Source organism: Vulpes vulpes, chromosome 10 (genome assembly GCF_048418805.1).
Source record: "Vulpes vulpes isolate BD-2025 chromosome 10, VulVul3, whole genome shotgun sequence".
NCBI classification, from domain to species: Eukaryota; Metazoa; Chordata; class Mammalia; order Carnivora; family Canidae; genus Vulpes; species Vulpes vulpes.
The window spans coordinates 21,543,209-21,565,089 of NC_132789.1; the positions used below are offsets into that span (position 1 = coordinate 21,543,209).

Sequence of the window (21,881 nt, forward strand, 5' to 3'; positions counted from 1 at the left end):
GCGGGGCGCTCTTCGTCACGGCCGCGACGGGCGAGCGCGTCCCGGGCTCCAACGGGGCAGGGCCGAGTGCGAGGGAGGAGGCGGGGCTTCCAGGGCCTCCGATGGCTGCGGGCGCGCTGTCCGACCTCCCCGACCTCACCGACCTCCGTGCGGCGCCCGGCAGGTGCCCACGGCGCCGAGCGCCCCGGCCCGCGGGGGCCCCGCTGCCAGTCTGAGACTCGAAATGCGTAAAAGGGGCTAGAGGACTGGCGCCCGGGGCAGCCGTGAGGGCTAGCGGGCGGCCGCGGGGCGCGGGGCGCGGGGCCTGGCTGCCGGCGGGAGCAGGGTCTCGGGAGCCGTCGGGGCCCTTGGCCGAGCACCGCGGTGGGCGCGGAGCTTGAGAGCGCAGGGATGGGCGGACCAGGGCCCCACGCGCTCCCTCCGGGACCCCCCCCCCCCCCCCGCCGGTGGTCAAGACCTTCATTGCTTCACCGATTAGTAGAACCGTGGAGCCCCGCGGGCCGAGGCTCAAGGGCTTCGGGCCGCCCAGGGAGTGCCGGCTGCCTCTGCACCCCGCAAGCACCCCTCCTGCCTCTGCACCCCGCAAGCACCCCTCCTGCCTCTGCACCCCGGGCCCCTCCTGCCTTCCGCTTAGAGCCGCGGCCCCCCAGGTCCCTGCAAAATGGTTGAGGATCCGGGGAGATGAAATGCTCAAGCATAGGGGTGCCTAGGCCTGTCAGCTCTTAGTCTTCGCTCACGTTCTCTCCTTCTCTCTCCTTCCTATGATGAAAAGGTGCAAGCGGCAATTGTCAAGAATACACGGAGCGCGCCCGACTCTTAGTCAAAGATCTGGATCCAACTTCCCGCCGTTATTAATGAAACCAGACCCCACAGGAAGGCAGCCGACTGCCAGCTTCCTGAAACACGCGCTGTGACTCCCGTGGTCTCTGCGTCCCCACTGACATGTATCACCGAGCCCGACACACAACATGTAGTCAGGAAAGAAGTTAGAAAGTGAGGTTTGATAGAAGAGAGGGCAGGAGGGGAAGAGAGTCTAACGGACGAGAAGCTCCACCAGGGAGCAGAGGGAGGAAAAACAAGGAGACCAGATAGACCGTGTTGAGTCTGGGCCTGGAAGTGTATAGGCATCTGTTTATAGGCCAGAGCCAAAGATAGAAGCTCGCTTGGCTTCTCTGTAGCTCTCTCTCCAGCTCTACAGCTGACTTCATGGAGCTGCAGTTACTCAGATCACAAGGGGCTGGTGCTAGTGGATCTGCTTCACCAGATGGACCCTCCATGTGGCTTCTGGAGAAGGGGCCTTTATGGACAGTGGGGTCACTAGGAGTACAGACTCTGAGCGCACGATCAGACTGTGCATCCCCAACAACGGGGCAAGTGGACCTCACGTACTGCGCGATAGGATGTCCCGAGAAGGTCGTAGCACCACCCCCGTGATATTCCTGTCAAAGATGCATACCTGGGACAGAATCACAAGGATACTGGAGACAAGCCCAAATAAAGACATGTTCTGCCAAACAGCTGGCCTGTGATCTTCAAGAGTGCCCAAGGCATGTAAGTCAAAGAGAGACCCTGGGAGTGCTCCAGACTGAAGCAGGCAAAGGAGACATGACCGGTAAACACAACACTTGATTCTGAATTGGACCTTTTTGCTGTAAACGAAGTTATGGGGATAACTGGCAAAATTTAAATGCGGTCTGAAGTTCCATGGTAGTGATGTGTCCGTGTTCATTTTCTGATTCTGATGGCCGTCCTGTGGTTACGCTGGAAAATGTCTTTGCTGGAAATACTAAAGTATTTAGGGGAGTGATAGGGCATCAAGTAGGCAACTTAGTCTCAAGTTATTAAGGGGGGAAAAAAAGGTTCTCTTTGTACCTAGAAATTTTTTTTTTAAGATTTATTTATTTATTTGAATGAGTGAGCATAAATGGGGGGGAAGGGGAGAGGGCAAAGGGAGAAGCAGCAGACTCTCCACTGAGCATGAAGCCTGACACATGGCTCAATCCCAGGACCCTGAGATCATGACCTGAGCCTACATTAAGATGCTTAACTGACTGAGCCACCCTGGAGCCCCTAGAATATTTTTTTTAATGAAGTTACTAGAGTAAGACCTCAGAGATTCGAATCACTTTGCTCCTTCCTTGATGTGGGATGGGGGAAGGTAGCTTCATTCACCTCACTGCACCTCAGTTTCCCCAACTGCAAAATGGGGATAATGACAGTAGTGCTCTAAAAGGAGTGTTTTCAGGCCACAAGACAAGACAGGCAGCTAATACATACATTAAAGCTGCTGGTCATAGCAAGACCAGTAAGACCTTAGTAAATGCTTAAGGCTGTTTTCATTTGAAAGACCCAACCTCACACCCCTACACGGATGGCCTCAAAGTTCACTGGTTTCTCAGGATTTCTGGGTTCAAATGCCCAGTCTCCAGAAAAGCAAGGGGAGAGGCAACCAGAGGTTTAGATTCCTGATTTCATACCCGCACATCATGATCTCCTACCACTGTCCAGAGAAGCGCTGGCTTTGGGCCTTGGGGACACCAGGCCCATGTCTAGATTCCCTATGTGGTGCTCAGACATGAAGATAACCCAGAAGGGGTTGCCAAGCAACAGGGCTCCTCAGCAGGAGCCTGACAGGGCCCCCGACACTCGCTAGATGAAGCAATGGAGAAGACTGAGCCACGAGGGGCGTTCACAGGCTACACAGCGAGTTTAAGGACAGAGCCAGGCCTGAATGCAGGACCTCAGACTTCCAGGCAGGTGCCTTCTCTGCTGCACCATGCCGGGGGCACCCCCACTGTTTCTGCCAACTTACCTGAGCTAAGATGTACATTGTGATGCCTGTCTGTTTGGGGTCCCGAAGCCAAACCCTCTGCATACACCAGCTCTTGGATTCCATAAACCTCCCCATAGTCCTGCTACCTGAGTCCACGGTCCTATCACCCCCTCACACGGCCTATGCCATCCGTACAGCACTGTTTCCATATCACCTTTGAAAGATTTGGGGGGGGGACAAAATCCTTCCTTAGTTACAACTTTAAATAGGTTGGTACCATAGAAACAATCTGCAAGTGGCATTTCAAGGCTGATATATTTAAAGTCTAGCACAAGTACCTTTTCTAGGACGGTGACATTACACAGTTGCACAAGGCTTATTCTTAGTTCAAATTTTGTCACAAAAATATAGAGCGTGTCCTGAACTGGGAAGAGTTGGAAATCCAGATGAGCTGAGATTCGCAAATCTGGTTTCCCTTGAAATGTTCCATACAGATGGTCGATACCTTACTTATCTTTCATGAGTTTGTGAAGACTATTCTGATAGCGAAGCTGGCAGGATCCGCAGACCTGGGTGTCGTCTGCAGGGCGAGTACCCTCACAAGCAGGCAGGGAAGGGGAGGAAACACAGCCTTCCTCACTCATTCATTCACTGGCTCATTCACTCATTCACAAATCTCAGGAGCTCCTAGGTATTACCTATTGCACAGTAACAAGGACCTTCAAACTTCGAAGCCTGGGGCAACAGTGAGAATTATCTCACACAATTTCCATGGGCAGGAATTCAAGAGTAGCTTGGCTGCCGACTCAGGTGCTGGTATCGACTCGGGATCTCTCCTGGGGTTGCAGTCAAGATGTCAACTGGGACTGCACATACCTGCAGGCTTGACCCAGGCTGGCTGATCTGATTCCAAAGTGATTCACTCACATGGCTTGTGGGCTGGTGTCGGCTGTTTGTTGGTAGGTAGGAGGCCTCGGGAACCTGCCATGTGAACCTCTACCTATGGCTACTGAGTGTCCTCATGACATATGACTGGATACCCCCACAATGAGTGACTAAGAGACAAGGCAGGGGAGCCGGGGTGGCTCAGTTGGTTAAGCATCTGACTCTTGGTTTCAGCTCAGGTCATGGTCTCAGGGTCCTGAGATGGAGGCCCATGTCGGGCTCCTTTCCCAGCAGGAAGTCTGCTTAAGATTCTCCTCTCTCTCTCTCTCTCTCTCTCCCCTCGCTCTGCCCCTACCCCGCTCACACCCTTTCTCTCTCAAAAAAAAAAAAAAAAAAAGGAGAAACAGGGTTGAGGCCACATCACTGGAAGTCACACACTGCCATTTCCCTAATAGCCTACCAGTGACATGTTCAGCCCTATTGAGGGTTGCCAGGTTTAGCAAGCAAAAAATACAGGATTCCTGGTTACAATGTGAATTTCACATAACAAGTTTTTATTTTTTAAGACTTTACTTATTTATTCATGAAAGACACCCACAAAGAGAGGCAGAGACACAGGCAGAGGGAGAAGCAGGATCCATGCAGGGAGCCTGATGTGGCTTCCTGAGCCAAAGCCAGACAGACATTCAACTGCTAAGCCACTCGGGTGTCGCTCACGTAACAAGTTTTTAGTGTATGTCCCATGAAATATAAAACACTTAAAAATTATTGTTTTACCTGAAACTCAAATTTAACCATGAGTCCTATATTAATCCGAAACCCTATCCCCATTCAGTGGAAAGGGACGGCATCACCCTGGCAGCTTGGCAGCTGGCTTTCCCCGCCCACGATGGGCTAGGCCTGGCTGGGGTGGGGGCAGGTTGTAAGTGGGGACAAAGGAAGAGTAACTGTTCTCGACTCAGTGTACAGTCCAGTAAGACCAACCTGAATCCCAGCACCAGGCAAATCAATGCAAAACCTTGACCGTGATAAGGGCTTCAAAGGGAAGTACCGGAGCTTGGGATGGGGACGGCATTCTCATCAGAAGCACCATTTCTAGGTTTCTTAGATTCAGCTTTTGCGTGTGATTGTGTGTGCATGTGCGTGTGGGGGGAGCACATGGAAGGGTCTGCCACTGAAGGGGACAGAATTCTGAACACACACACACACACCCCTATGCACAAAACGGTGAACATGGACCAGGGCCTGTGGTCTGTAGGTTAGTTAATAGTGTGTCACTGTCAATTTCCTGTTTTGATGTTACACTGCAGTTGGTACATGTCAGTGTTGGGGGAAGCTGCGTGAAGGATCCGCAAGACCCTGTGTAGTACCTTTGCAACTTCATAGGAGTCTATCATTATTTCAAAATAAAAAGGCACTTGGCCCCTTGAAAACACCAGCTGTTTCCATGGAAACGAGGTCAGATCAGAATCATCCACACTTGTGGACAGACGTGGGCGCTTGGTCAGGAGCCAGCCCTGGTGGGTGGAGTGAGGGCTTTCACCCAAGGGAATGGGATTCTTTGTTAATTGTCCTGAGAAGTGTTCCTTTAGAAGAGAGAACGAGGACAGGGTAAGAGATGTCTTCCTGGGTCTCGGCCAAGATTTGGGGCTTGAGAGGGCCTAGGGTAGTTCCATCAGTGGGAAGAACCCTCCCTGCTCCCAAGGCAGAGGCTGGGGAAACCAAAAAGCCTGGATTTCTTGATGACACAGCCCTCTGCGCATCTGGAATCACTGTGATTTAAACAGTAAAGATCTGTCTTCAGTCTGCAGCCTATTGAAGGGAACATCACAATTTCCCAGAAAGAATCTCATAATCTGATAAGTTCATACATTATTTGAAGACCCTGCAGGGGAGGCTGATAAGCTGGTTTTGATGAGGACCGTGGCCAGCTGTGTTTTCCAAAGATGGCCACAACTGCATCTCTCACCCACACGCACTTCCGCGATGTGACCCTGCCACTCCGCCATCAAGAAGAGGAATTTCTCTATTCCTTTGAATGCCGGGGGGCAGGGGGGCTAGGACCATGACAAACTGAGTGGAAGTGATACTGGGCCACGCATATCCCTTAACTGACTGGCTGTTCTGCTCCTTCTGGCCTCTGGTAACACTTGCTCTGGGGGAAGCCAGTCACCATATAAGACGTCCAGCCGCCCTAAGACCGCCATGTTGTCAGGAAGCCCAGGCTAGCCACGTGGACAGGCTATGTGATACAGAAGCCCATAGAAGCTTCTGGACGCTCCAACCACCTGGGCCCAGGCACCAGACATGGGAATAAAGAAGAGTTCGGGCAACAGGAGTCCCAACCACCATCTGACTGTGAGAACCAACCAGCTCACTGTAGCCGACTTCCCCAACAGAGAGATTTAATAGTACACTGCTGTAAGTCACCAAGTGTGGGGCCAGCAGGTTTTAGAGCAACAGATGAATGGAACACTGGATAAGGCTGGATGTGTTCTGCTCCCCGGTAAGTGGTGATCATGAGCTTCCAGTGTCTGGGGCTCCATGAACTCCCCATCTCACTTCAAGATCAGGAGAGACAAGAGCTGCCTCACACTGTGGGCTCATCACACACCAGGCCCCACTGCCTCTATCAACCATTGGCCCCTCCCATACACCCATGAAGTTTTAACTTCCCCATCTTACAAATGAAGAAATGAAGGCCCAAGCCACACAGGCAGTAAGTTGGCCTGACTCCAAAAAATCTATGCTCCAAACCACTGGGAGTCACTGCGTTCCCAAAGCCCATGAGCCAAGGAGTGTGTATAAAACACCTTAACCCTTAAAGATGTGAAACTGCTCTGGGCCCAGCTGGTCCCTCTGCATCTGGGGCCTGTGCAGCAAACTTAGCAGGCCAGGAGTGCTCACATCCTGTATGTGCCAAAGAAAACACTGGCCCTCGAACAGCTCTTAGGAGATGATCTCTAAGCCCTTGGGATACCCTGTCTAGTGTCTTTGCATACCAGGGGCCCTGGACCACACCAGGCCTATTGTCTATGCTAACAATGTGACTTATGAGGGAGGGGGGCCCTGGAATCATGTTGTATCGCTTGTTCTCTGGAGAAACCAGAGACTCAGTAATTAAGGTTAGTCATACGGGTGCCCCATGCCTATGACTGTTGCCCAATAAAAAGACTGCACACCAAGGCTCAGGCGAGCTTTCCCAGTGGCAATACTTGATATGCCTTGTCAGAATTAAATGTGCCCGTAGCCTCCACCAGGTGAGAATGCCTGGAAACTCACTCCTGATTTCCCTGCCCCTGCCCTCTGCACCTTTTTTCTTTGCAGATTTTAATCTGCATCTTTTCGCTGTGACCAACCATGACCAACCATGCGACCAACGGTGAGCCCAGCAGGTTATCTGGGAGTCCCTCTAGCAAACCACCAATCCCAAGGGTAGCCTCAGGGGACCCGACACAGCTCAGAGTACCCTGCTGAGCACCCACGATGGGAACCTTGCTTGCTTGTCCTCAAACCACCTGACAAAATCCAGGACGGAAGGGGAAAAAAAATCTGTTCATTCTGTAAAGCAAGGCACAGACAAATGAGTCCCTGTTCACTTTATTCAAATAATTTTTTTTCCCTCTGAATCTGAGTAGAACCGAGGAAGAATCAAAGAAAACCTCATATATTAAATTCTTAAATAGATCCTTTGAATTTAAAAGGGTCAATAGGAGAGGCACAGGTGTGGGTCTTGTCCCCGCAAACAAAGCCACCAAGGCAGTCCTGCAAATTAAGAAAAATGGCAAATCCATTTCTTTAAAAAAAAGTTCTTGAGGGGAAAGATTAAAAAATACCTAAGTTTCAAAAGCTGGACTACTGCCACACTCTTGGTTCTCCACCCCTAGGAGTGCCCAAAGGTAGGGAGGGAGTCTCCAGGTAAGCTGTCAGTGACTCAGCTTTTGCAAACAGATGCAAATACATTCCTCATTAGCAGTCCTGTTTTGGCGGTGAATAGCAAGCAATATGCTTGGATTAGAGGTCCGATTTCCACTCGAATGCAAAGTGTCTTCTCTCAGCAACAATCTGCAGAGATCTGAACAGGGAGACAAGTGCATTAGGGCCAGAGGCAGACAGACCTTTCATATTCGTCTGTGTGATCCAGGAGCCTATGGTCCTCATGCTGATTCACAGAAGCAGGAGAGGTGTCAGCGCACCCCAGATGGCCAGAGAGAGTTTAAATTTAGAAGCGTTCCTGGGGTTCTCGCCCAAATTCCAACCTGCATCCGCCTGACCTCAAAGATAGATTCTTTTTACTTAGGAAGACAAAGTGGTGGTGATTACGTCATAAATGCCAATGGATTTTTGGAGGCCAGGGGAGGATGAGCACTTGCTTTAAGGCCAACTATTTACCAGGGATGAGCAAAAGCACCCTGTATACGGTATCTCATTTAAACAGTACAGAGAGAACTGTATCTGGCTTTTGTCAGCAGGAAGCTTTGAAATTCTACTAAAGAGGGATCCCTGGGTGGCGCAGCGGTTTGGCGCCTGCCTTTGGCCCAGGGCGCGATCCTGGAGACCCGGGATCGAATCCCACATCAGGCTCCCGGTGCATGGAGCCTGCTTCTCCCTCTGCCTGTGTCTCTGCCTCTCTCTTTCTCTCTGTATGACTATCATAAAAAAAAAAAAAAAAAAAAATGAAATTCTACTAAAGAATCTGCAGAAGGAGAATGAGGGGAAGGTGTCAGGGAGAAATACTGGAGCCAGGAGCCTTTCCATAGGAGGCTTCTCTCCTCTGGAATGCACCAGAACTCTGGGATCTCGGCACTACCTGGGATGGGATCCCTGATAAGGACAGGGCCTGAGTGCCTCCGGCCTTAGAGGCTGGGACAAAGTAGATAATAAAAAGAAAAGAAAGAAACAGAAAATACGCTGATTATTTAAAAATAATATCAGGAGACTAAAACTATAAATACAGTCCAGGTGGGAGGCTTCTTCACAGGCTGAAGCAAGAGGGAGAACACCCAGGCAGGCTGACTGTGGCCTCTCCGTGGGTTACCGGAGTGACAGGAAGTGAACTTCCTGGAGCCTTCACTCCAAGGCCCACAGGCACAGCAAGGGCAGGAGGCTTCCTGGATTCCCACGCACCCACCTGGGCCAGCTCACTTCATCCCCCAGTGGCCTTTGCAGGCCGACACAGGCGAATCCCCATTCTCCAGACATCACAAATGGAGGCTGGGAGAGGACCAGTCTGAAGTTGGTTCCTAAATCTTTGACGTCCAAGGTCAAAATGTGTCCCCATTCCCGCTTTGCAAAGTGAAGAGACAGGCAGGCACTTCAAATCGTGAGTGAACTCTGGAAGAAGATGGCCTTGGGAGGAAGAATTTGGCCATCTGGTGGCTGTGTGGTCTTGGGCAAATCACAGCACTCTCTGGGTTCTAGTTTCCTTGCCAGGGATTCCAGGGTTACACCAGTAACCCTGGAGAAGCACTGGGTCCAAAGCCCTGGGGGTTACTCTTAGAGAGACCTGCTTGGAGCTTTTCTTAGAACATTAATTGCTTTGAGCCAACTCAATGCTGTTTATAGAAGCAGGATAAACAGACAGCATTCTATGCAAACATGTTCTAGAATCCCACCCCTCCCCCCATCACATTGGTCCTCAAAGTCAGACAAACCTTTTTCTGTTTGGTTCTGCAATGATCCCTGCCCCCACCTGATCCAGAGCTAGGAGACTGGTGATTCTATAAATAGCCCCCCCAGCTTGTCGCCATGGAAACCCCTTAGGGCTGGGTCAGCCCACCTTGGTGGACACTCCTCCCCAAGGAGGCTCTGGGAGGGCAAGCTTGCTCAGGGGAGTGGCTCCTGGGCTCAGAAGCAGTGAGCGGGAGGCAGCAGTGGGGAGAGAGAAGCGGAGAGTGCAGGCGTACCTGGAAATCATGAGCTTCCTAAGTGGGAGGAGGTGCTGTTCTGGTTCACCTGGAGGAAGACAACACAGAGAGGAAGGGGTCACGGCCAGGCTGGGGTGCCAGGATCTCACTGCCCTGAGGCTGAGCCTCAGCATCCTGGGAGCAAGCACATACTCGCTCCTGGGGTATTTACTGCACACCTGCTACAACGCCAGGTGCTGAGGATGCTGTGAACACGCACCTGCCTGGTCCTATTCTGTGGCGTCTATGCCAGCGAGGAAAACCTTTACAAACACATATGCGAGATAACATCCTGTCCCACCTCCGGGCAATACAGTGGGCTGTCAGGAGGGACTCTGGAGCTACTTTGGAGAGGGTGGTCAGGAAAGGAGGCCACTATAAGGGGATGACATTTAAGCTGTAGTGTAATGAAAAACAAACATAGGCGCTTTGTCCTGGGTTCCTGGCACATGGCTCCTAAAACTCTAGAATTTCAGGAGCGCTAACAAGCATCTCTAGTATGCTAATGAGAGGACAGCTGTCTGGCTTCAGGATGGGCGCTGGTGGCTAGAAAGATCAAGGCATGACTGGAGAGGGGAGAGGAGCTGGAGAGTAAGTGAATAACCGATAATGTCATTCAGTCGTATCTACTTCATGACTGCTTCATGGAAACCCCCAAACGATGGCTTCAAGAAGCTTCTAGATTGGTGGCACATGGAAGTGTAGGAGGGTGGCACGCCTGAAGAGGGCCTGAAAGCTCCACGCCCCTTACTCCATACCTTGCCCCGTGTACCTCTTCCACGGCTACTTCTGGGTCATATCCTTTATAATAAACCACTCATCTAGGGGCACCTGGGTGGCTCAGTAGCTGAGCGTCTGCCTTTGGCTCAGGACGTGATCCTGGAGTCCTGGGATGGAGTTCCACATTGGGCTTCCTACAGGGAGCCTGCTTCTCCCTCTGCCTGTGTCTCTGCCTCTCTCTGTGTGTCTCTCATGAATAAATAAACAAAATCTTTAACAACAACAAAAAAAACACCACCACTCAGATAGGAATATCCTGAGTCCTGTAAGTTGATCTAGCACATCATGAGGAAGGGGGTTATGGGAACCCCCAAATATTAGTTGGCTGGGCAGAAATGTGGGTAGCCTGGGAACCCCGCTGGTACTGGCATCTGACATGGGGGCCGGGGGGGGGGGGGGGGGGGGGGGCAGGGAGTTCTCCTAGGACCTGGGCCCTTGACCTGCAGGGTCTGACGCTAATTCTGGCATCACTGTGCAAGCTGAAACACAGTTGGTGTCTGGAGATTCAGAAACTGGTTGTTGGTGTTGGAAAGCACCCCATAAGCCAAGCTCTAAAAGATGTAAATAAGGCAAGGCACACAAAGGTCTGGCTGGAAAAGCATTCCTGGTAGAGGGAATAGCAAAGACCTGGAACGAGGCAGATGGGGTAGGAGGTTTGATGCCTAGAAAACGAGTATTCTTTTTTTTTTTTTGCATTTGCTGCAATTCAAATGTGTGAGCTGCTGTGTTCTGCTCGCTTAATATTTTTCTATCTTTTAGGTTTCAGGATGATCACTCTAGATGGCTACAGAGCGCCCTGTGGAATGCACTTGCCATCATGCACGTAACTGTGGCCACAGGACCACTTTCCAATATTTTTGCAATACTCTGGATGAAGTCATGCGCCCCGTGGAGGACAGGGAGGGAGATGAGGGCAGAAAGCAGGAATCGGAGGCAGTTTGCAGGGCACCTCTCCTGAGCGTGGCAGTGTTTGCAATGACAGTACATACGCCATTCCTTAGCATTTTTGCCCCTAACAAAACAAGAAATAGTCCCAGGCCAGCCAGACCACTCGAATATGTCCTACACTGCAAGAGAGTATAAACTGGTCCAACTCTTCTGTAAATAAAGTTAGCCTTCTGGGGTCAAGACTCTTAAAAAGAACTGGACCCTTCCGCCCACTGATGCCACTGTAACAATGCATTCTAAGGGAATGGTTAGTAGTGCCTCCCACCCCCACCCCACAGAAGAGAGGCAAAAACAGGATGACATGTACATGCCATCATTCGGGATACTGCAAAAACTGGACATGATCTTAGGGCAACAGTTCATTGGTGGCACATAATGCATTCCAGAGGATACTATGTCACTATCCCAAACGGCAAGAGTGAAACCCAAAAGATGGGAAAACATTAAGAATGTAAAACCAAGCAGCTCATATGATAGAATTGCAAGGAATGCAAAGTGCATATTCAGGCTGGCAAAAAAAAGGATAACTGTTCAAAAATGAAAGGCATTCCGGATAGTAACTATTTCCCCTCACCTCCACTTCTGTTTCTTGCTCCTGTTACATCATCTTTTTGGTTAAAGCAGGCAATAATTAGTGCTGACTAATCCTGAGGACATTTTTTTCACAGCGGCAAGAGGATGGGATGGGTCTCTGACTCCCAGAAAAAGAGCGTGGAGCCCTCGCCAAAGAACTAAGTTGTGTGCAAAAGCCATGGACCCCGGACAATGAGCACTCATGAATTTGATTATTATGTTGGAGACTGGCATAAGGTGATCCACCCTTTCTCTCCCAAATTAAAGAAAACACACATACACAAACTAAGGACACCTCATTTAAAGGGGAGCGGTCTTGTCAGTGGAAGGGGGCAGTCCTTGATATGATCCCTGCACCCTGTGGATATACCCAGGATGTGGGGTGGGGGGCACAGCCAGGGAGGTGGGTGTGGGGAGGCAGGGGTGTTTGTAGGTCTACACCCATGGGGATATCCATACCACATGACCCTTATGGTTCTTACTTTTTGGCTGACTAAAGAAAATTCTGGGATTCTGGGCTGAGTCATGTTTGGGGACTGCCACTTTAAATAAAACTGGATTTAAGGCTAAAGGCAGATAGCTTGACAAAAAGTCTCCCCCCAATCCCTCCAATTGCTCTCAAGCCAAGAGACAATGATTACGGAAGAGGCTTGGGCAGAAGGGCTGCTGTTTGGTCCCTGGTCTGACACCCCCCTCCTCTCAATTTTCAGACCAGGAAATGACCAGCCAGATTAGAGAAGTGAAGTGTCCAAGGGCATCTGCAAGGTAATGGGACAGCCCAATAAACAGATTTCAGAATTCCCCTTGGGGTTTCTAACCTGAAAATATCCTTTCAGATTGGCTGGTGTTTTATAGTCGCCTTTCAAGACCTAGGAAAGAGGAACGACATATCACTCTCATGGAAATGATCAAAAAATAAAATTCATCCTGTCACCTCCACCTTCCTTCCCATCCACCCATTTACCACTCACCTATTAATCCGCCTACCCATTCACTCATCTATACATTCACCCTCCCTCCCATCCACCCACCTGCCCACCCATCTACCTATCCACCCACTCATCCATCCACCCATCCACCTACCCACCTACTCATCCATCCACTCTGCATCCATACACCCATTTTTCCATCCATCCACCCACCCATCCATCTACTCATCCATCCACCCAACCACCTACCCATCTACCCATCCATCCGCTATCCTATCCATCCACCCATCTACCCATCCATCCATCCATCCATACACACATCCACCTACTCATCCATCCATCCTCCCATCCATCCACCGATCCCTCCATCCAACACACTTTTATCAAGCTCATCTTATTTCAGGCATTATCTAAGCTCTGGATGTACAATATTAATCAGACTATTAAAATTCCTTAAAAAAAATAAAAATAAAAATAAAATTCCTTTTCACCTGGAGCATCCTTTCTAGAGGGGGAGCCAGAGGATCCACAAGTAATAAACACAAATAAACAAGAATATATCAAACCATGGCAAGTACTATATAGAAAGTGAAACAAAGGGAAGTGATCAGGAGTGACTAAGGGGCTTCTTTTGAGCAGGGGGGTCACAAAGGACCTCTCAGCGACCCCTCAATGCCAAGGAAAACCAGCTAAGCCGAGCTCTAAAGGAAAAGCTTGCCAGGCAAGAGGACACAGCTGGGGCAAAGAAAATCCCAGGCTTTTCCACTATCTCTTCACATAGAAGCCACCATATAGACCAGCACCGTCCAACAGAATATAATGTGAACCAACTATATAATTTTCAATTGTCTAATAGTCACATTTTTGAAAAAGGATAAAGTACATCAAGTGAAATAATTCCAGTTACTTTTATTTAATCTGATATATCTAATATATTCATACTTCAACCTATAATTAATATGAAAATGAGTAATGAGAAACTTGACATACTGTTTTTGATATCAGAACTTCAAAATCCGGTGCATATTTTACACTTAACAATGCCTCTCAAGTTGGACCAGTCAGATTTCACTAGTCACATCCAGTGGCCACGGGAGGTTGGTGGCTAGTAGCTGTAATGGACAGCACAGGTACAGACAAGTTCATTAGCTCTGGGGTCCTTTCAGTGCCCGTGTGTCCTGCACCCCAGGATCTGTTACAGGAACATACAGTGTCTACAGAGAAACACACACACACACACACACACACACACACACACACACACGGCTTTCAATGAGCGAACATATCACTGTGATAACAGCAAAACTACCATAAAAGCTAAACAAAACTACAATAAAGTCTGGCACCCCCTGGGAAAAAAACAGGGACATCTTCCATTTTAAACAAATGAAAACCAGAGGTTTAGAGCAGTGATCTCGCTCACCAAAATTTTTTAATTTGTATGCAATACACAAGGTCAGATCTTACTCTGGGAGCTTCTGACCCACATCCTGGGATAAGCCAGGGGCCTCTGCCTTTTATTTATTTATTTGTATTTATTTATTTTCTTACTATTTATTTTTTTTAGAGAGAGAGTGTGTGTGAGAGCCAGTGGGAGAGAGAGACAGAGACAGAGAGAGAGAGTACCATCAAGCAGCCTCCCCGCTGAGCACGGAGCCTGACATGAGGCTTGATCTCACCACTCTGAGATCATGATCTGAGCTGAAATCAGGAGTCGGACATTGAACTGACTGAGCCACGCAGGTGCCCTGGGCTTCAGCCTTTTAAAGAGACTTCAGAGTAATTGCCACTGGGCCCTTGGCTAAGAACACAGGGTAAAGAGAGCCCGTTGTCACTGCGGTCCTCACCCTGGCCCAGCCACTGTCTGTGAGAAGTTCCTGGAGGCCGGAGTCAAGATCACTCCCGGCTGCTGTTTCTTCTTCTTAATCCAGTTAATTGATTTTTTTATTATATGAACATATATTTAATATATATAAAAATATTATATGAAAGAGTATATGTAGAGAAAAGTGTATGAAACACATAAGTACAACCTAAAGAATACTCTATTAAAAAAGAAACACAATAAGGGCACCTGGGTGGCTCAGTGGTTGAGCATCTGCCTTTGACTCAGGGAGTGATCCCGGGATCCTGGGATTGAGTCCTGCATTGGGCTCCCCGCAGGGAGCCTGCTTCTCCCTCTGCCTGTGTCTCACCCTCTCTTTCTGTGTCTCTCATGAATAAATAAAATCTTTAAAAAAATAAGCATAATAAATAATAAAGACTTAAAACAACTGAATAATAAAAAAAGAGACCACATCAAGGTTGCGAACATTCACACTGTCAACTCTATGCATCTACAGTGGATCTGAGGATTTCCACAAATAGTGTTTGCAAAATCCACAGATGTCAAGGGGGAGGAGAAGCTCCGAGACCCGCTTCAATCACAAGGGCAGAGCCCTCAGAGCTCAGGGTTAAGGAAGCCTGCCCGTGTGCGAGACGCTTATTAAAGCCTTGTGAGCACCAAATTGGGTCTTTCTCCTTGAGTCACTGAAGAATTAAAGGGGAAGTGACAGAAGTTATGACTTCCTTCCTTGGCTCTTCAACACAAACACTGTTTACTTTCTGGAGCGCCTGGGAGGCTCAGTTGGGTCAGTGTCTGTCCTCAGCTCAGGTCACGATCTCAAAGTCCTAGGATCAAGGCCCATGTCAGGCCCCGTGTTCATGCTGTCTGTCTGTCTATCTCTCTTTCTCTCTCTCTTTCAAATAAATACAATCTTTAAAGGAAAAAAAAAAAGAAGGGTTTACTTTCTAAAATCAGCATGTGTTTGGAAATGCTGAGAGTAGCTGCAAACAAGACTTTGGGTCTTTTTTTTTTTTTTAAAGATTTTATTTATTTATGCATAAGAGACACAGAGAGAGAGAGAGGCAGAGACACAGGCAGAGACAGAAGCAGGCTCCATGCAGGGAGCCCGACGTGGGACTCGATCCCGGGACTCCGAGATCACGCCCTGGGCCGAAGGCAGGCGCTAAACCGCTGAGCCACCCAGGGATCCCAAGACTTTGGGTCTTAATGGTATAAGGGCTGGCGGGGCTCGTCTCAGGCCAGGGCCCCAAGCTCTCACACTTTTGCTCACTTAGTGCCTCTAAGGAAGTCAGAACACCGCAACCAAAGGAGACTAGATGCTGTGACAGCAACATGTAAATAAGCCCATGAACCTGCTTACTGTTCCTTTACACAGGAGTAGCTGACTTTTAACGCTTCAAAAACACCAAAAAAAACCCCCAAAAAACCAAAAGAAACCCATCTCATCAAAGTCATTTTCCTTGACTGCCTGAACTAAGGAGAGCTAAGAAGTTATTTAAACTGTCCCAGCTTACACTGGTCTGAGAAATCAACATTAAAATTTATGGGGGCGGGACAGCTGGGTGGCTCAGGGGTTGAGCGTCTGCCCTTGGCTCAGGTCGTGATCCCAGGGTCCTGGGATCAAGTCCTGCATAGGGCTCAGCCTGCTTCTCCCTCTACCTATGTCTCTGCTCCCTTTCTGTGTCTCTCATGAATAAATAAAATCTTAAAAAAAAAAAAGAAAACAGAGAAATAGGATGCAATCAGTACACAAATGGAGCTGCTATTAGATGCTCTAGTATGAGAGACAGACTACCAGGTAGATTTGAGCTTCCCTGTGGCCCAAGTGAAAATGAAAATATAGGCGATGCTACAATTCCCCATGTCCTAACACAGGCCAAACAACCCCACTGCAGGCTGAGCACACATCTCTGCGGATGCACATGCACTCACCCGATGTGTGTTGTTGATGACGATGGGGTCAGGGTTGCCGTAGTTGGGCGGGTTTGCATAGGGGTCATAGCCGAGCCGAGCCAGCATGGGGGCGATCTGGGCCATGTCCCGTACCACGTCCCCAGGAATGTGGCCAGTCCACTTGGAGAGTGCTTCCAGGTTCACAGGCTTGATGACCTGGTCAGTGGATCGCTCGATCCTGGGGAGAAAGAACAGGCTGTGCAGGGCACAGGGAGACCCAGATAGCACCCGGGCAGCTGGACAGGCTGGACCTGTCCCTGGGGCAGCTGTGACCCCCCCACCCCGACTGTGAGGCTGTAGGCAAGTCGCCTGGCCTCCTCATACGTCTTCCATACAACGGAAGGGGGGTCTTAAGAGTGGGTGCCAAAAAACTGGAAGACAGTATTAGGCAGTGCACAGTTAAAATTCTGCTTCCATGACGTCATGACTTTTTAAAAATAACATTTTATTTTTGTGGCTAAGATGGGTATTTTGTTCTTGAGAAAAAATATGAAACACTAATGGTAAGGCTAAAAGCAGCCACCACTCCCGGTCCATCAGCTCCCTATGGGGACCTTGTCTTAGTATCTGGGGGCCCACCCTCTCTCTCAAGCTCTTTCTGTGCTTCATACAGGAGAGTGGCTAAGGGCAGACTCAGGAGTCAGAGCTCTTGGCTTCAAACGCCAGCTGGACTGACACCAGCTGTGTGGCCTTGGGAAAGATCCTTCACCTCTATGAGCCTCCCCTATCATTCCTTATCTACAAATGGGAATAATGATAGAACCCACCTCACAGGGTCGTTCTGGGGAGTAAATGAGTTCATCCAAGAAGAGTATATAGTTTACTGTGAGGTTTCAGTAAGTGTTAGCTTTCTCTCTCTCTCTCCTCTCTCTCTCATGCACACAGAAAACCTATGCTTTGGTTTGCAGTTTTTAAAACAGAAATCATACGCTGCATGTTTTGGTTTATGACTTTGTTTTGCACCCGATGCCTCATTCTGTTCTCCAGCTGCACAGCGGTCCTCCACGGCTTATCTTTCCTATCCCCCTAAAGATGGCCATTTAGGTTGCTTTTGCCCTCGGCTGCAACAATAAAACCACCATCGTGTTGGATATGCTCCTCCACTCTCCTCTTCTCCTCTGTGGCAGGCTCATCCAGCCATCTGAATCCCGAGGACCCTACTGATCACAGGTCAGGGGCCTTGTCGGATGGAGGGCAGGGAACTCCCGGGATCCAGGGCCTATTTCTAGCTGCTTCCAGCCCAACTAAGAGATAAATTGGGTAGAAGAACAGAAACAAGAAAGACATAGCAAAAAGAGTACAGGACCAGGAGGGAGGGAATGGGAATGAAGAAGGTGGGATGGTTTGGAGTCTGCAGACCAATTCGGTCCACTGTGTCAAAGATCTCAAATACGCGCATGGCCTTTACCACGCTCTCGGATCTCCAGGACACCGCAAGGCAGTAATGATACAGAGGTTCCCCAGGACATGAACGGGAGGAATGCCTGATGGAAGTAAATAAAGGTGGAAATACTAACAGGGTATGTCAAATAGAATGCTGTGCCCTATGAAGGGGAATATTACACAGCTGTCCAAAATGACATCGCGGTGGCAGGCAGGGGGCTGCGGGCGAGTGGTCCCAGACACAAAGTGCACAAAGGCTACAGGGAAACATGTTCATGTTCAGTAGGACTCTGGCTTTCTCAACAGCCCGTGACAAAGGACCAGCAGGTCCGATGCCAAAGTCTAAACAGTGGGATTGTAGCAGGTTTTTCCTTTCACAGGGACATCATCCCCACTTCCTGATTTTTTTTTTTTGTCATGTTAATTCACAAAATCCCAGCTCCAGCACTAGCTGCCTGGGGTACCTGGCACATGAGTACCTCGTTGCCCAGAGGGAGCATAGAGGTACCTCTATGTCTCCTGCTCTGTTTGGGGCTTGAAAGGGCCTGCCGGGGCACAGCCAAGAAGGCAAGGAGGAGGAGGTGTGGTCCCAGGAAGGCCTGCTAGGGCCCGCTCAGGAATGAGGCAGAGAGACAGCACATCCTGATCCTGACCACACACCCTGGATCTCAGGAGAGGTTCGGCCTCCCCAGAGGAGGAAGGTGGAGAGTAAGAGAGTGAAGGAGGGGAAGAGAGGGGGTTCCGGATGTGGAGAGCTTGAGAGCACATGCTCCGGAGTCCCCAGCGGACCTCAGTTCAAATCCAGACACCACACATGGCCAGCTGTGTGGCCTCAGGCAACTTTTCTCTGAGATTCAGTTTCTTCATCTGTAAAATGGGGTTAAGAGCAGTTCTTTTGGCCCTGAGACTGCTGTGGGGATTAAAGGACTAATGTGTGTTGGGGGCTTGAGCGCTTACCACACCTCAGGCACTCCCTACATGGTAATGAGGGTAAGGATAACGTGTGTGCCAATAAAATCAATGTTAATGCTAAAACGATAATAAGAATAGCACCGAACACGTACTAACCTATTTGATGCTCACAGGTAGCTAGAAGCCTGATAGACTATATCCCTGTGTTACAGGTAAGGAAATGGGGCACACAGAGGTTGAGTCACTTGCTCAAGGCCACACAGCCGGGAAGTGGCGGAGCTGGGATGGGAACCCAGGTGACCTGGTTTCAGATCAGCATCCTTAAGCTAACCCTTACCCACTACGGCTTACGACAAAGCACCTTCAAAGTCTGCTGATTCTCTCAGAAAATGGAAGAGTCGATGGCTCCACTTTTGTGGATAATGACGCTGAGGCTCAAAGAAGTACAGTGATGTGGTCAGTGCCACAGAACTACGAGGAGGGAGGCACAGTCCAAGGCTCTGCTCTTAACCACTGTCTTCCCTGAACTCCTCCATGACCACAAAGGAGGCTGAGGCTCAGAGAGGCCACACAGCTCGGAGACAGCGGTACTCTTCCCACCTACAGCTCGGAGCGGGGCCAGGGGGCCGGGCGCAGGGAGGGGGCTCCACTCACTTGGACAGGGACACGCCCCCGGGCTTGCCGATGAGGTCCTCGTGATGCAGGACGGCGTCGCTCCAGGAGATGCCCAGGAAGTCCAGGATGAGCTTGAGGGAGCGCCTGGGGTGCAGCACCAGCTGCTCGTAGTACACGGGCAGGCACTTGTCCTTGCCCACCTCCATGCACTGGGCGTACATCACCTCGATGGCCTTGTTCCACTTGGTGAGGCAGTCGCGGTAGCTGCTGAGGTCGAAGCCGGCGATGGTGACCTTGCGGGTGATCATGGAGTGCACGGACGCCCGGCCGTCCCGCACCATCAGCAGGAACTTGGAGTTGGGGAACAGGCGCGACAGGTAGACGGAGGACTTGAGCGTGAAGGGGTCCTTGTTGCACAGCACGCGCGCCGGCTCGCCGTGCTTGGCGATCACCTCCAGGATGAAGGCCTGCATGGCGGCGTCCAGCACCTCGTCCGTCACGCCCGCCTCGTCCAGCCGCAGCTTCTCGCGGCCGGACTTGGACCAGGCCTGGCGCATGGCCAGCACGCGGGGGATGATCCGCGTCTCCTCACCGCAGCGCACCTCGGGGTGGGCGTCCAGCATGGCGCGCATGAGCGTGGTGCCGCTGCGGGGCACGCCGCCCACGAAGATGAGCGGCATGGCCTTGCCGTAGCGGTACTCCACGCGGTCGGCGCCCACCACCACCAGGTCCTCCTGCTCCGGCCGCATGGCCCGCCGGGGGGTGCGCGGGCCCCCCAGCGCCGCGCGGCACTCCAGCACCTGCTGGCCCACCTGGACGGCCAGCAGCAGGGCCAGGGCGCAGCCGGCCGCCAGCAGCGCCCTCCGCGCCGACAAGCGCATGCTGGGCCCGGGGTGGCGGGCCTGCCTCAGCGACCGGTCAGCGGGGGGCCGGCGGGGCTCGCATCTGGGGAGAGAGAGGGGCGGGGGTCAGGCAGGCGGGGGCTGGGGCCCTCCCCCGCACGCTTCCTGTGCCGGAGCCAAGGCGGCAGTGCGCTGGCATCGACTACCACGTTTCCACGTTCAACAACGCGCACGGCAGCGTCCGAATCCCGCAGCACCTCCCTGCACGGGGGCACGGTTTTTGTGTGTTCCCCATGGCTGTCCCTCCAGAGCCTGGCACAGAGCCTGGCACCTAGCAGGGGCACAGTAAGTATCTGGGGGCCGTGCCTTGGTTGACGGGGCAGGGCGAGGCCAGAGACGCTAGGACGTGAGGGCAGTAGCAAGGGGAGCAAAGGGCTGCCCAGCTGGGGAGCAGCTGAGCCGGAGTCTGAGATTCCCGCCCAGGCCAGCCAGCCCTGGCGCCTGCTCTGAAGGACCACGCTGTCACACGGAGACAGCGTGGAGCGTCCCGTCCTGTCCTGGGCTGCTTCTGGAATCACTACCCACTCACTCGGTCTTCATTCGGTAAATGGGCATTAAGTGTAACAGGGTACCGGGCACCGTGCTCAGTGCTGGGGGCAGGAGAGCGGATTAGACAGCAGGGCCTTTGAACTCAAGAAGCGGAGGGCCTAGTGGGGGAAGCGACAGTACACAAGCTCTAGCCACAGCGTAGGAACGGCTTACACTGGGAGAGGCATCAGGTAGGGGAAGGAGGAGGGAGGTCCCGGAGGGCCTCTCAGGGGAGGTGGCATCCAAGCCAGAGTCCCCGATGAGAAGGAGCCGGCGGTGTGAAGCTGTGTGGGAGGGGTGTGCCAGGCAGAGGAAACAGAGAATGCCAAGATCCCCAGATGGGAGAGGGTGTGGGGTGTTCGAGAACCTCAGGAGGCAGTGGAGGCAGAAGGGAGGGAAAGGGAAAGACTGGGGGGGCCCGGGGGCCAGGGGAGAGAGCTGACCTGCTCTCAGGGCAGCTGGCTGGGGAGAGAGGGCCCACAGGGGGGAGAATGGAGGCAGGGAGGCCAAGGAGGAGGCTCTGGCTGGTATCCCGGTCCTCGGGAAACTCAGGGACGCCGGGACTGTGAGGGTGACGTGGGAACGGGGACACGGGGTGACCGAGCACAGAAACCATGAGCCTGAGCCTACGCTCCTCACGCCTCCCAGGGACAATGATCAGACCTCAGTGGCAATTCTTCAAGCAGGGGCTTGTTTCAGAAAGCAGGGCCCTCCCAGCCCAGCGGCCCCCTTCTCCAGCCACCTCAAGTGACAGGCCTGCCCTCCTCCCTGGCTTATCCTCAAGGCCTCTCCATTTAGCAATGAGAAGCCAATACAGGAGGTGCAGACTCAGATGCCAGACGGACACACGAGCCAACCCCTACTGCCCACCGCAGCCCTTCCCTGCCTCCCCGCCACTGCACTTCTGAGCCTCCTTTGCCTTTCCACATCTTTCCAGAATCAGAGTGA

General features: G+C 51.4%; 1 protein-coding gene and 1 long non-coding RNA gene across 11 annotated transcripts in view; one reads left to right on the forward strand and one right to left on the reverse strand.

The window, feature by feature from the left end:
- Positions 1–64: 64 nt before the first annotated feature.
- Positions 65–1,507, forward strand: LOC112923192 (uncharacterized). Its single transcript, XR_003235630.2, has 2 exons — positions 65–263; positions 773–1,507. It is a non-coding gene; the product is annotated as an uncharacterized lncRNA (long non-coding RNA).
- Positions 1,508–7,242: 5,735 nt separating this feature from the next.
- The window catches only part of TPST2 (tyrosylprotein sulfotransferase 2), a 52,814-nt gene continuing 38,175 nt past the window's right edge, over positions 7,243–21,881 (reverse strand). For 6 of the 10 annotated variants that reach the window (XM_072723118.1, XM_072723114.1, XM_072723116.1 and 3 more), the window contains 5 exons: positions 19,543–20,448; positions 16,573–16,789; positions 12,684–12,734; positions 9,565–9,613; positions 7,243–7,733 (listed from right to left, as the gene is read on the reverse strand). In XM_072723118.1, the coding sequence (XP_072579219.1) occupies positions 9,572–9,613; positions 12,684–12,734; positions 16,573–16,789; positions 19,543–20,384 (1,152 nt within the window). In that variant the 5' untranslated portion in view covers positions 20,385–20,448 and the 3' untranslated portion in view covers positions 7,243–7,733; positions 9,565–9,571. Of the gene's footprint in view, positions 7,734–9,564; positions 9,614–12,683; positions 12,735–13,784; positions 13,907–16,572; positions 16,790–19,542; positions 20,449–21,881 lie in introns of all 10 variants that reach the window. The other 4 variants (XM_072723120.1, XM_072723121.1, XM_072723122.1 and 1 more) reach the window with 2 other exon arrangements.